Source organism: Symphalangus syndactylus, chromosome 24, assembly GCF_028878055.3.
Source record: "Symphalangus syndactylus isolate Jambi chromosome 24, NHGRI_mSymSyn1-v2.1_pri, whole genome shotgun sequence".
Classification (NCBI taxonomy): Eukaryota; Metazoa; Chordata; class Mammalia; order Primates; family Hylobatidae; genus Symphalangus; species Symphalangus syndactylus.
The window spans coordinates 64,138,574-64,153,942 of record NC_072446.2 but is presented as its reverse complement, the minus strand read 5'-3'; the positions used below and the strand labels follow the sequence as shown (position 1 = coordinate 64,153,942).

Genomic DNA, 15,369 nt, shown 5'->3' with positions numbered 1-15,369 from the left:
TATTAAAAATGCAGGCTGCTGTGAATTAATGAGTTGCCTCTGTTTATAGAAATGCGGTGATGTTCAATAATGATTTGATGGCAGATGTACATTTTGTGGTTGGGCCACCAGGTGGGACTCAACGGTTGCCAGGACACAAAGTAAGCAACAGCTGCATGACCGGTTTAGTCCTGACGTTTACAAAGAGGGACCCTCTCCATAAGCCTGTAACTTGGTGTGGGCAGCTTGCCGATGTCAGGCAGTGCATGTTTCACTCGATTAGGGAGAGAGCGCACCCTCTCCAGGGGGCTTGGGCCACGCTTAATTTTTTCTTTGTTTCCTTCTATACTGCTTTATATCTCACACATCCCCTCTTAACTCTCCAGACATGGGAAGTTGTTGTGACAGGTCAGAAAAGTTGTATGTTTACCCTTCTCCTAGAAATCAGTTATGTAAGCTTTATTGTATGTATTTAGTAATGAGGGGACATGTGTGTTAATCTCTTAAAGCTTTGAAATAATTAGCAGCATGGTCTTATGCTTCCATGGCAAGCACCCTGTGTACCTTGGCTTTTTCAAAGCAGTGGGTTTTAGGTACGCTATGTTTACTAAACCTGATTGCCTAGGGTTGTTTTTCTGCATTGATTTGCTGGAAATGCCTTCAATTTACTGTATGAAATAAGATTTCCCTTTCTACACAGTATGTTTTAGCTGTTGGGAGCTCTGTGTTCCATGCGATGTTTTACGGAGAACTTGCAGAGGACAAAGATGAAATCCGTATACCAGATGTCGAACCTGCTGCTTTTCTCGCTATGCTGAAGTAAGCATCATTCGTGTGTTTGGAAAGAGTTTGTTTATGCTGTATTTGTACCCTGCTGGTTTCACAGTTAAATTTAAGTTCTGCATAACAGAAAAGAAGACAGATGAAGAAAGAGGGTGCTGCTTACCTTGTAAATGTTTTCGGAAAAAAACACTTTATCTTTCCGTGGAAAGCATATGGAATTATGCGCATTTATAATCACACCTTGACATAGAATTTGGGAGCAAGTGGCATGTATAGTGATGATTTTTAACAGCTTAAAATTAAAGACAAATAACTTTCTGGTATTAGTATTATCTAATAGAAGATGTTCTCTCTGAAAGCATTGTGTGTGAAAAAGTCTTTAAACAAATGTTTTTGCTTCACAATTTCAGAAATTAAGTACCTTATTTAAGTACCACCAGTTGGGAGATTTCTGAGTATTCTAAGAGTTATTGTCTCCTAAGAGCAAATGAAAAACTTACATCTGTTGAAATAATCGGATCTTTGTGTACACATGCATATACATACTCATATAAAATCAGACACTCTCAAGGGTAAAAAGTATTTGCATTTGATATTAGAGAGGAAATCTTAGAAACGTATGGATAGTCTCGTACAGTTTCATGTGGATTTATACAGAAAAACTTTCACTGGTAACATAGAAATATGAAACTTTAAGATACGTTATATATTTATAAAAAAGATAGTTTTCTGTCTGGGGGGTCTTCTGCAGGCACCAGTATATGTTAACCACGTTATAGAATCAGCTTCTTTATCATGTATGGTACTAGACAATGTGGTAGTCCACCAAGTGATCAAAATCTAATTATTATTCTAAATAGTATTTATATGATTTTTCCTAAGCTTTATTCTAGCACAGCAAAGTCTATCACTTTAAGGTTATCTGTTGCTCTAGGGATTTCAGTTCATTGGAATACGTAAAATGTTTGTTGAAAAAAGTATTCAGTGGGTCAACAAGTTGGACAATACTCCTACATATAGTTAAAATGTTGCCATACATTGTTTACTGTCTTCTGAAAAATAAGTATTATAGTTAGTTCTAGAACTTAAAAGTATTTAGTTCATTATTCATTCAATTATTATATCATTCCTGATATTTCCTAATTAGGAAACATGAACAAGAACGGCAGAGAATTACCTCTCATCTAAGTCATTCAATTAGTCATTTGACAAGTATCTTTTCCCACAGATGCATTGCCTACAGTATATATTGATACAGCTTTATAAAATTATACGTACAGTCCACAAAATGTGGTAAGATCAGAAATGAGTCAGGTGCCATTTGGTCTAGTGCTGTAGTTGTGAAAGTGGTGGCCTGCTTCATGGAGTATGAGTAGCCAGTATTCCTGGGGTTGTCAGAAAAAGAGAACAGCTGCTCCCTTGACAGTTGCAGGGTAAGAGTTCGAAAGTGCTGACTGTGCTCTAGGATCCTCCCCAGGGTCCTGGCTTGCGGTCAGAGCATCACTGAGCCGCAGGTGTATTATCAAGTGGCCTTGCCATCAGTAGGTGACTTAGCTTATCAGAGAAGAGAAAGGTTCCTGTGAGCAAAAAGGCAGGTTTCATTTGTGATCGTGGACATTTTTCTCATTGCCATCCTTGTGTTTTTTTACTTTCTTACAGAAGCTATTGCTAATTTCTTAAGTTACATGTGTTTCACTAAGGTGAAATACAGTAACTAAAAGAAAACTCAGATAAAGTAGCTGTAGACCTCAGGTGGAAGAGAAGCAGATGATGATTACCTTTACATGCCTCTTTGGGAGACTGCCACTGTCTCCCAAAAAGTGTGTCCTGTGAAGTGTTTTATCTCCTGAAATAAGGACAGTTCACAGAAGCACAGGAATAATACATATTTAAGCTTTCCTACTTCGTCTTTTAATTAAATATATCTGGAAATAATGTAATCTTGAATTCTGAAGGTGGAAGGAATGTGTGGAGAAGGAAGAGTTTTGAGTTTAAAAAACAAAAACAAATAAAAAGTCTGTTGGATTCCATGTAAAGTTAACTGGAAGAGGGCATTGCAGTCCATACTTGATACTCCATTGAACTTGGAACTATTTGGAAAATATTTAATCTCAGGTTTTATTTTGTGTTTAGGAGAACTCCAAAAGCACGAAGATGCAATAATTGCTCTTAAACCATAACGAGATTATTCTTGGTTAAATATAATGTAGTATATGTAATAGAATTTTGCTATTTTTTTATAATGTTGACTATTCAATATGCAGTTCTTTTTCAGTTTCAATAGCTTCTGTTTTGTTGAGATGGCACTGAATGCAGCTTATAAAATAGAGGCTAGAATGGTAGCACAAAGTTAGTATCATTAATTGTACAAACTTTACTACTGGGTTAAAATATTAATAATTTATTAATATGTTTCAGATGTTCCTTTACTCTCCAAATATGTTTGTAATAACTGTCACATAAGATGATGTTCTCGGAACAAACTTGAAAGTGGTTGTATCTTTTCTTGCTGGATGTACTCATTTTGTGAAAATTCCACTTACGTGTTACGTGCTTTTTACAGATATATCTATTGTGATGAAATTGACTTGGCTGCTGACACAGTGCTGGCCACACTTTATGCTGCCAAAAAGTACATCGTCCCTCACCTTGCCAGGGCCTGTGTTAATTTCCTGGAGACCAGCCTGAGTGCCAAAAATGCCTGTGTGCTCCTCTCCCAGAGCTGCCTGTTCGAGGAGCCAGACCTGACCCAGCGTTGCTGGGAGGTGATTGATGCCCAGGCAGAGTTAGCTCTCAAGTCTGAGGGATTCTGCGATATCGACTTCCAGACACTAGAAAGTATTCTCCGTAGGGAAACTCTGAATGCCAAAGAAATTGTGGTTTTTGAGGCAGCTCTCAACTGGGCTGAAGTAGAATGCCAACGACAAGATCTCGCGTTGAGCATTGAAAATAAACGCAAGGTCCTAGGAAAGGCACTTTACTTGATCCGCATACCCACAATGGCCCTTGATGATTTTGCAAATGGTGCTGCACAGTCCGGAGTATTGACTCTCAATGAGACCAACGACATCTTCCTCTGGTATACTGCAGCCAAAAAGCCTGAGCTGCAGTTTGTGAGTAAAGCCCGCAAGGGCCTTGTCCCCCAGCGCTGTCACCGTTTCCAGTCGTGTGCCTATCGAAGCAACCAGTGGCGCTATCGCGGTCGCTGTGACAGCATCCAGTTTGCAGTTGATAAAAGAGTGTTCATTGCTGGCTTTGGGCTGTATGGCTCCAGCTGTGGTTCTGCAGAATACAGTGCCAAGATTGAACTTAAGCGGCAGGGCGTTGTCCTGGGGCAGAACTTGAGCAAGTACTTCTCAGATGGGTCCAGCAATACCTTTCCGGTATGGTTTGAATACCCAGTGCAGATCGAGCCAGACACCTTCTACACAGCCAGTGTGATACTGGATGGCAATGAACTCAGCTACTTTGGACAAGAAGGCATGACAGAAGTTCAGTGTGGCAAAGTGACTGTCCAGTTTCAGTGCTCCTCAGATAGCACCAATGGCACTGGGGTACAGGGAGGGCAGATCCCTGAACTTATATTCTATGCTTGAAAACTCACTTCCTGAAGCAGCGTGAGCTCCAAAGTGCACATCTGGTTCCAGCTTGCTTGATGCTTAGCTCATCTGCAAATATGTGATCAGTGCCGGTAATTTGTAATGAATGAAGCGGTAGACAGGTTCTAATTTCTTTTAGCCTTTTAATTATGTACAGGCAAAAATGCAGCATTCCGCTTTTAACTATGTGCTTAAAAGAGCTAACGTTCTTATTAAGGCTTCGTGAAGGTTTTTAGAGTTGCTTCTATGAACCTGGGGAGATTATGTGCTTTCCCAAGCGTTCCACCACCCTCTCAGTTTTGTCCCTCTGAAGATAACTTTGGATCACCTTGAATTTCCTTTTGGACGTTATTTGATGAACAGAAATAAAGTGATAACAAGAGTTATTTTTAAACAGAACTCCTCTTACCCCCCAAAACAGATAAACCTCAGTGTACAATTTTGAAAGAAGTTTTGCTTTGTAATGAGTAATAATTTAGAAAGTAGACAGTGGTCATGTTTGGCTCTTGTTTTATTCCTTTTACATTTGTTGCTTCTGGGATTTAAAAAAATTCTAAATTCATAAGATTGTTAGGTATTAAACACTTCAGAGTATCAATGTAAAATTGGAAAATAAGGAATTGGGGGCATTTGTTTAGGCCATGACTTCTACAAGCAGATTTATTTTCTTTTAGTTTAGAAGACAAAAAATTTCAATACAGATACTTCTTTTAGAAGTAAATTTTTAAATTTTATTGTCAGTAGAAAAAAGTTAAATTCCTACTAATTTAAAGTAAGACAGTTTAAAAAGGAAGCCTAAAAAAGACTCATACTACAAATAATTTAATTGATGGCATATAAGAATATGCAGTTTGAAAAAGCCAAACTCTTCTCTCCACTTAGCTTTTGATCCCCACTGTTTGCTTATTTGTACAAGTCATACTGTGTAGAATTTCTATTTTCTTTTTCCCCATTAAAAGAGGACCAAACAATTCTTTATACAAATGGAGTAGCAACTAGTTTTGTAGCACTACATTTAATGTAATGAGATATCTTTGTTCATTTTTTAAAATTTGAAATATACTTTACCTGATCCACTTTGATTATATACTATATTCTTTGTTAATTTTAATTTTGTCCTGTTCCTAGACTGCTAGAATCTGGCCCCTGGCCATCTTAAAGTGCCAACATATGCCTGCAGGGTTTATAAAAAATGGTCTGGAGTGACACATTTTATTATACCTAATATTCACTGCATCAGCATCACATCTAGCTGTCTTACTTGTTCACAGATAATGTAAACAAAGGAGGGAAAAGCTTATTAAAAAATTGTCCTTCGCTGCTGGCTTGTGCTGGTTTAGTGCCTGTGTCCCTGGCAGTGTCCAGTATGTTCACTTCCAGTTGAAGTATCCATATGTTTCTGGGCAGCTTTTCTGCTCAGTGTGATCCTGAGATGGCTTCCCCCCCGCCACCCAGAGTGTGGTCCTTGACCGCCTCCTGCTCCTGCTCTGCAAGCCTGAAACTGGCTTGTCTGGAGCCAGGAGTTAGTCCTGGGGTGTGTGTTTGCCTGCGCACCCATGCGCATGCAAGTGTGTTTGCCAGCTCAGGAACTGTCTCCTCTCTACCTGGCTAGTAAGAGGTGGGACAGTAATGGTCCTCCTGCTGGCCCCAGCAAGGCCCATGAGTGACTGCCCTTACTTATTCACTGTGCCTCTGGGCCACTTCTTCCCCTGTAGATGTGGGCTTGTTGCCTTCAGCTGGCTTCCCTGAGGGAGGAGAACACTGGATTATTGGAAATGTTTTAATCACTCTTGCCATTACCTACATCTATTAGCATAGATGATGAAAAGCTGTTACTGGTGATTATAGATGAGTATTTCCAGGACAACTTTCTAAAATTATAATTATTTCTTACTAGGGACATTACAGGTAGTTTGGCAGAGCATTGGTGTACAAAGGTACATTTTCAATTAAAAAGCATACTTCTACAAAAGATTTGATTTTTAAATTATGGTTAAACATTCCAGTAACTCATAGCTACCATGCAAGTTGGTGGACCTTCTAAGAAGGCACTTGTTTGTAAGCCAGAGGAGAAGAAACTTGAATTGCATCCTATCAGATTGTTGAGGTGGGTGTGATAGTCTTCAAGTGCAGTGCGTTCACTCACTAACACTCACTGTCAGTGCCCGTGTTTGCTAGCTGCCTCCATGTGACTAGTGAGCTGCTGGTGAAAGTCGTGTGAAATCCTGTACACTGTGTATAGAATAATGTAATTTTATGTTAATTGTTATTACTTTAAAAAAAATCTACCATCTGATTGGCTGGTGCCAAGAGCTGTGGGTAAAATTTGAAAATTGTATTTAGAATAAGAAATTTTACATTTTAAACCCTATTCTCCTTTATGCATTTTCGATGAAATGGAATGAAGGCTAATGTGCTTGCTTTATCTTCTTTTGTAATCTTGGATTTTGTAGCTTTTAAAACTAGAAACCATTGTTCTAACAAAGCAGGCAACTCTATTCTATAAACACAACTTCATTAAGCAGAATACACTGTAGATGCTTTTCCCCAATGTATCTGGCTGGCAGTCTTTGTCGTTGTTCATCCTGGGGATAAAGGGGAACTAGGCTAGCAGTTCTAATGTGACATTCTTTAAGCATATCTTAAAATAGTATTTAAGTAAATGGTCTAATTTCTACATAATTATTGCACTGAACTGTCTTTTTTGTTTATTAAGGTGTTTAAATAAGCTCAGCTAATTCAAGACACTGTAGCCACTTGTGCATCAGTGTGCTTGAATTTAGTAGCTTACAGCATTATTTATGAAGGAAAAATATATAAATATGAAGTACCTCATGTTGAATGTTATTGTACTGTATTTTTAATGTAACAGTGCAGATCTTGTTAGACACATGAATGTGTATAATCATGTTAAATGCAAATAAAATAAAACTAGTTCATAGACTTGTTTTCCTTAGTGTTTTTGTCACACCCTTGAAATAGTCAGAAATTCATTCTGGCAGTTTTGATGCCCACTACATTTTGCAGAGATGGTTTCGCAGAGGCATTTGTTAGCTAAGTGTTCAGATATCTTTGATCCCTAAAGAAGTAAAAATTTGAGGGAAAAGGATAACAGAACAGTGAATGTGTTAATCACTTGCATTGTTCAAAGCCTGACTGTTAATGAGAGGGAATGAATGGATGCAGTTATATTTCTGTTATGGAATTTGTGGTTGGCCGGTATTCTGAAGCTATAGTTGCTCAAATGTCTGGATCTTTCCTGTACGAAGGGGGGTGTTGATACCGAATGACATCTGGCTTCTGATATGACCAGTGCTGCTTTTTCCTTTGTTACAGTAGCTTAAGTCTAGGAATTTAAAAAATGGCTCGTAAGAATTTTGTATATAGTTTTTATGTGCTCAACTAGTTTTCCATTATATTTCTTTATATCAAGTATTTATATACACACACATCCACATACCCATACATAATTATGCACATACACTTTTTTTTTTCTGCAGTTTCTGATGCTTTTCTCCTGCAGTTTAGTGTGAAACCCTGTATATTTGCTTAACCACTTCATGTACTCGGGGTTCAGTTTCCATAGCATACCTGCCCAGAGGAGTTTTGGAATTACTCCAAAGAACAAAGGCACTGGAACTCCCCACTCTCATCAGTTTAATCACAGTTACAACCCGAGTTGTGAGATCTTTAATCCTGGAATGCCTTAGCCATTATCTCTTCGTTGTTGCCACTTAATCCATATATGTTTATTTTCATTATTCCAAGACAATTGGGAACGATCCTCCTTCATTGTTGGGACTTGGGATCTACATGTCAAGGAAAGTACGCTGTCTTCCCAGTTGACTCTGTAACTTGCCTGTGAAAGCCATGGGCTTACACTTGGAAGAAAACAAGAAGGAGAAAAGCATTTCTGAGGACCTAAACGGTATAAAATGTGGAGGCCAAAACAAGCAAGTTGCCCTGAAAACCTGTGGTTAAGTGTTTATTAGAGCAGGGTTTTGAGTGCCTTTGAGGTGCTTCAGTGAAGATGAACACACTTTGTGGATTCCTCGTTAGTACATTTCAACGTTTTTATGGAGCCATTTGCATTTATTGACCAACTATTCCCGTTGCTCTACGCTTCACTTATCCTCTTCTTTTCAGAATATGTGTTCTAAAAAACTAATACCAGGGAAAATTTCCAAAAATAGTTTCTTCATTTATTTCCATAACCAACATAAACACTGGTGAAAAGTTTCTCAACTAAGAAATTGCCAGGTAGGTGAGAATGAAATACCTGTGAAGAAGAAGTGAAGACTGGCTGACCCTGCTGCCCTTCAAGCAGTGTAAGGCACTAGCAGCTACAGATTGGTCTCCGGAGAATGTTTGAGTACACTTTCCGAACTTGGACATCTCCCCCTGTTGCCTCTGAAACTTTTTTGAGATATGAAGGGCAGTAGGGAAGGTGTAATTCCTATTTTTGCCGACCCTAACTATCCTCGTGATCATTGTTTACATGCCCATCTACTTCAGTGTCCAGTGGACAGTTTTACTAGCAGATGCTGCTGTTTTATGCTCTGCCATCTAAAAAGTCCCTAACCTCAAGACAGGTAGTGAGACAAAACAACCCACTCTTTGTCAAACCTGTACTTTAAATACATCTGTATGTAGGACATAATAAAAGTTATCTATTAGACTACTAACCCTTAAACAATACTCTTAAGATCTCTCTAAGCTGTTGGTAGTAATCAGAGTGGGCATGTGTTCAAAGTTATATGAGGATGATGTCCTTCTTCACTTCATGTGACAACAGTACGGAAAGTTACTTCAAATTAAGACATTTTTGTTTTATGACTGGTGGGCAGTTTTATATTTAGTAAACTCTGTTTGATTTCAATGGTTTTAGAGTAAAATTACACCTGAAAGAAATTAAAGATAAGTCATACTAGTGGCCTCTATGTTAGCTTTGACATGGAGTGCTGCAGCAAATCAGTGAGCGGCCTGAAGTATGAAGACTTTTGTGAGAAACTAGGAAAGTCTATAAAATATTTTGATATGTAGCAGCCTTTACTGTGGCTATACAATATGAAGTTTCTTCCCTAAACTGTGTTCAAAAAGTCAAAAGAAAGATAGTGACTAGGGAAGCACAAATAATCTTTAAAAGCTTGAAGCAGAGGGTGCATTCTGTTATACTGTAGAATATGTAAAAATGTGCTTTTGAGAGACATTCTAGCTGTCTTAGGGAATTTTCATTTTTGTGCTTGTCTTAAACAGTACTAAACTTTAAATTATTTCAGCACCCCTTATAATTGTGTTGATACAGTGCATTGAACATTAATTGATTCAAAATTAAAGGCTGTCGTAGATCTTCAGTCTTCAAGAAAAAGTCCAAGAACATTTGGAGGCATTAATGGACTGAAGAATATATTGTTTTTTTGCATAATTGAGTTCCCTAGAAGAGACAGAAGGTTTAATGAATCATTCAAGGGATCAACCCACCGTTCGTTCATTCACTAATCATTTATTGATCTTTTGCTTCATCCCAGGTAGTCACAGAGATACCGGAGAGTCAGAGACCAGTAAGAGGTGATGTGGCTTGCCTTGGGGTAGAACAGTAAGTTTCCCAGAGGAAATGATGCTTAAGTTGGATTGTAAAGGATGCACTAGAATGATCTTTGTGAAGACTGGTGATGCAAATTGTCATGAGGGGAAAGGGGGATGAAGGGAATTCTGGAAGAGGAAATATCAGTGGGGACAGAATGGCAGACAGCTTAATACAGTTCAGTAGAGGGAACCTGTGGAAGAATGAGGCCACCTACTGTGTGCCAGGTTTGGAGTAGGATGATCAGCTGGGCAGAGGCATGAAGTAAGCACTTCGTGTATAAGGCTAAACTATCTGGCTTTTATCCACAAAATAAATCAATGACATAGAGATCTGAGTTACAGAAAACAATAGTTTTGTGTTTTAGAAACGGCCTTGGGAATGGTATACTGGATCAGACTGGAGGAAAGAGGCGCAGTTTGGGTGGAGAGATCCATGCCAATGCCAGTGAAGGCCAGAGGGGCCAGGGATGGAAAGAAGGATGGAGGTCTTAGAAGTGTGGAGGGGAGATCCCCAGGGTGCAGTGGGCTTCTCAATATCCAGTCAGAAAGGGGCTTGCTGAAGTGGGACGCAACCTTTTGTCTTACATTTATCCTATGGAGAGGGAAGGCAAACAGTTTTTTCTCTACCACCCTCTGTAGATAGTTGGTATATAGATATCCACCCTTGATTGTATCTTTACAATCTTTTAGGAAGAAGGTAAAACAAGAATCGACAGGGTAGAGGTTGATAGCTCAAACCCTAGAGCCAGACCACGGCCTGGTTTTGACCATGGCTCTAACCGCAGGTGACATTGGGGCAGTTACTTCACCTCTCTGAGCCTCAGTTCCCTCAAGAATGATGGCAGTAACAATAGTGCCTTCCTCAAAATGGTCATTATGACTATGGAATACATTATTTCTAAAGCACTTACAATAGTACCTGGCAAAGAGGAAGTGCCACATAAGTGTTCATTAAGTGAAAAAATGTTAAAAGCCACAGATTAAACCCATGCATTTGCCTCATTTGCATTTATGAGAACCAGTTTACTTATAGTTTATACATACTTTTAACAATTTGGATCAATGCAGACAATTAAAAAGTGATTTTGTTGCTTTTTGAAATTGCTGTGGTCAATAGGGAGAATATAAAGCTACAGAGAGCTGGGTTATTGAGGAATTCTCATACTCTAACTATACTTCTTATAAATATTTCAATTTTGTCATGTTAATGAGAGATAGAAATGATTTATTCTGATTAGATGGATTCTAGCACATCAGACAGCTTCTCTGCTAGAGAACTGTGTAGGATTTCTCAGAAAATTCCTTTGTAAAAGCTGAACGTGTGTGTGCATAACAAGTTTTTGAGACATTTTCCAAGAGGAGTCTATTTTGCAGGAAAAAAATATTAATATCACCTTTACTAGTTGTGCTAGAGTCAAAATAAGGTCTTTTTGTGTCTTACAGCCTTTTGCAATTCTAGATATAGCCCCTTCTACAAATATTTTGAGATTGAAATCAGTTTTAGCATTGACATTATTTGTTATGTGTTGAGGGCAGGTTTGACTTTTATTATAAGTAATGTGAATGTTACAGGGAATATTTGAATGGCTGTTTTTATTCAAGTAAACACAGGTGTGCCCGAAGCACTCACAACTTTATTTGGGTGTCCCCATGGTTGTTGGTACTTCATCTCTGTCTTCCCCACCAACGTGCCCATCTACAGTCTCAGTTCATGAGCCAGCACTTGGACCTCATTTCCCTAGGGCTCTATCATCCCAGAAGCTAATTCTGTGTCCCCTTTTCAGGACCAGATTCTCCTCTATTTTGCAAAGTAAACCTGTGATAGCATCCTCCAACCTGTCCCCAGAGATTCTCATTTAGGAGGTCTTGGGCGCAGCCAGTCCCGTTTGTTTATATGAAGCTGGAGAGGGGTAGTCAGAATTCTGCTAATGCGCGTGAAAGGTTGAGAACCCTGATGTAGACAAATCCTGGAACCTTCCTTCGCCGCCACATGGACTTCCAGCTTAGCACTGTGATTCTTGCTGGGGACCCTGGCACCACACGCTCTGAGAAATCAGTCTGGTGCTTATACCCTGAACCCATGACCCTGCAGCCAACTCCAACAAAACCACCATCTGCATCTGGGAAAAACAGACTGGATCATGCTGGAGGCCAGAGGAGCAGTTAGGATGGTGAGAGCCATGCCAATGAAGACCACAGGGGTCAGGGGATGGGGAGAAAGATGAAGATCCTAGAAGAGTGAAGATAAGATACCCAGGGTGCAGTGAGGCTGATTATCAAAGGTCCAGTCTCTGACTCTTAACTTTTTGATCCTGATCGCTGCTAGCTGACCTGGCTCCTACCTGTTCATCTCCCTATACCCTCATCCTTCCATCTGCTTCTCAGAGGCCCAGAGATCCAGTCTGATCAGCAGTGTGCTGATTCTAACTCATGCACTTGACATACCACCTACTTAATGGTCTGATCACCATGAACTGGTCTTAGTGCCTGCCTATGCTTGGGACTGTCTCTGTAACCATTGCACTTCCTCCAGATAGGTGCTGGCCTGCAGTGTGTCCTCTGCCGCCTCCAAACCCAAGCTGACTTATCTGCCCAGTAGGCTTCATGGGGCCCCTGTCCAGCCTATTCTGTAGCCCCAATCTCTGTCTTTTTCCTTCTTGCCTCTGACCTACCACCCAGAATGTCGAAATTAAAATACATTTGTGTCAGCCTTCTGTTGCCCACATAATACAAAACAAACACAACACCTCAGTCGCATATTGCAATGCAGTTGTGCTTCCACAGGTGGTCTAGGCAGCTTTGCAGGTCTTGACTGGGCTTACTCACATGCGTGAGGGTTGACTGCCTTCTGCTAGGGCAGGTTTCTTCGATTGTCTCATCCTCCAGCGAACTAGCCCAAGCACATCTTCATGGCTATGGTGGAGGCACAAAAATACCACATGCAACAGGAAGAAACACATATGGCCTCTTGAGGCTTTGGCTCAAAACTCGTAAACTGTCACTTCTGCTGCATTCTATTGGCCAAAGCAAGTCACAAGGCCTCCCAGGTGCATGGGGTAGAGAATTAGACTTCTTTACTGAAAAGGGCTGCAAGTCACACAGACAGGGCTGTGGGTACAGAGAGGGATGGCATATTTGGCCATATATACAGTCAAGCAGCCACAACTTTAACCTAGGCTTGGAGAAGCCTACAGATAGACACTCTGCTCCTTTTCAACCTGGACCCTACATTTAATGCCACTTGAAGTTATCCACAGAAAATCTACTTGCACAAAAAGCGTTAGTGAACTGAAGATTTTACTGGTTTTATAGAGGAGAGGAGGAGAACTCTCCCTCATACTCAGCATAAACTGTCCAAATATCCATGTGGCAGTTCTCCTCCCATGTAACTAGTTGATTCTGCTGATAAGAGTTGCTTCTCAGGCCCCAACCCTCCAGCCAGCCACAGCTGTAGCTTTTCACTGGACTGTGTCTCACCCCCAAGCTCTGACTCCTCAAGCTGGAACTTGCATTTGGAATTAGTAAACACCTCATTAGATATAATTTTTATCTTGTCACTTATGACCTTACTTCCATTCTCATATACTGCCCTGCTCGCATCACTGCACAATTTAACTCAGGAAACCTGGCCCTAGTAAAGCCAGAAAAGGTTGTGGAGGTGAAGAGGAAGGATTTTTCTCCTCTGTGTTTTATTACTGTTCACAGCAACACCCCAAAGGAAACCTTACATGGTCCATGTGCTTCTTCCAGGTACAGGAAGATGGGGAGAGACCGTGTGCTGAAAGAAAATAGCCCAGCCAACCCTTGGAGTCAGAGAGAACTGCAGAAGGAGGATTGGCTGGAAGAGGGAGGAAGGATGGGGCTCAGGTTAGCAAGAAGCCTCACACAGCTTTTTACTTAGAGCTTCTCTCCCATTTCTTCTCTTCAGGGTTCCTTGGCATGGGCCCAACTCACAGTGTTCAACCTGGGAATGCTCAGCACATGGGGAAAGTCTAGATAGGGCTAGTTCACAAGCCGCTGGTCTGGGCACATCATCCTTACTCCTAAGCAGTGTTTGACAAGGAGTTCCTTAATCTTCTCTGCATTTTGTGACCATATCACCAAGGGCTCCTCAACAGAATAGGTTTCTTATGTGACTTTCCTACACTACACCAAGTGTGTCTCGGTTCCCTTTGACAATTTCCACGTGCATTTGCATGTCAGCTCCTTGCTCTGTGGTCTTGGGGGAGGTACAACAATGCCATTGATCTTGTTTGTCTTTCTTCCCTTTCTGAAGCGGGAAGCCCTGGCTGCTTTCTCACTGTCCTTCTTCCACAGAACAGGAAGTTTTAACTTCTAGAGTGTCTTAGATCCTGCATTCCTTACTGTCCTAGACAGTTCAGCCTATGATAACAAAATAACTAACTAGGTGGTTGATACATAACGAAATTGATTTCTTGCAGTTCTGGGGCTTGGAATTCCAAGATCAAAATGCCAGCAGATTCAATGTCTGGTGAGAGTCCACTCTCTAGTTCGCAGGTGACATCTTCCTGATGTATCCTCACAGGGTGAAAGGGGCAAAGAGTCTCGCAGGCTTTTTTCTAAGGGCACTAATCCATTTATGAGGGCTTCACCCTCCTGACCTAACTACCTCCTGCTACCTGAAGACTCCACCTCATAATACCATCACATTGGAGGTTAGGATTTCAACATATGAGTTTTGAAAGCACAGAGACATTCAGACTATAGCACTTACTGAGGAATCATATTTACTTATTAAACAGCCAAGAAGTCAACTACAGAGTTGCTAAATCACTCCATTCCTACCCCAAATTTGAGATTTTATTTGCCACATAGGTTTACCAGAAATCAAGAGAGGGCAGCCCAAGAAATTTAACTTGTTTGGGTTTTGAACACTTATTTTATCTGTCTTAAATGAAGATATGTTTAACACTTATCTTAAAGATATATTAAAATAGAGCAATTGTGATATAGTTCAAATATTTTCAAGTTCACCAGTGAGTGGTTTTACCTCCTATGAAAATGCCGTGACTGTAGGTACAGTTGTGTTGGTGGTAGCATTCAATGTGAATGGGAGTCACATGCCATGGTGGCTTCTCAGAGGTTGTCTCCATCACTCACCCCAATCAGAAAACTAGGGCTGCAGTTGACAGATCTCTTCCCAGCTGCAGAATGTTGAAGCTTCTCACCCCCTTTTTGTTAACCTCTCCTGCTACATTTAAGAGGAACCGAACTTCCCATAAAGAAAAACACCCCAAGAAAGCGTAACCAAGCAGAGGTAGTTACATCTATTTCTGATATGGTCCAATGTATACACAATATATGTGCAAGAAAGCTCTACTTGGTATTTTTTGGATGTTTGCGGTGGGTCTTCTTGTCATTCTTTAATGTCTCATTTACGGAGACAGAGTGCAGGTAGTAA

General features: G+C 40.3%; 1 protein-coding gene across 4 annotated transcripts in view; it reads left to right on the top strand.

Moving 5' to 3' along the window:
* Positions 1–7,304, top strand: part of BTBD3 (BTB domain containing 3) — a 34,572-nt gene extending 27,268 nt beyond the window's left edge. For 3 of the 4 annotated variants that reach the window (XM_055265504.2, XM_055265506.2, XM_055265507.2), the window contains exons 3-5: positions 50–140; positions 680–798; positions 3,326–7,304. In XM_055265504.2, coding sequence (XP_055121479.2) covers positions 50–140; positions 680–798; positions 3,326–4,358 — 1,243 coding nt within the window. In that variant the 3' untranslated portion in view covers positions 4,359–7,304. The remainder of the gene's footprint in view (positions 1–49; positions 141–679; positions 799–3,325) is intronic. The other variant, XM_055265508.2, reaches the window with a different exon arrangement.
* The last annotated feature ends 8,065 nt before the right edge of the window (positions 7,305–15,369 follow it).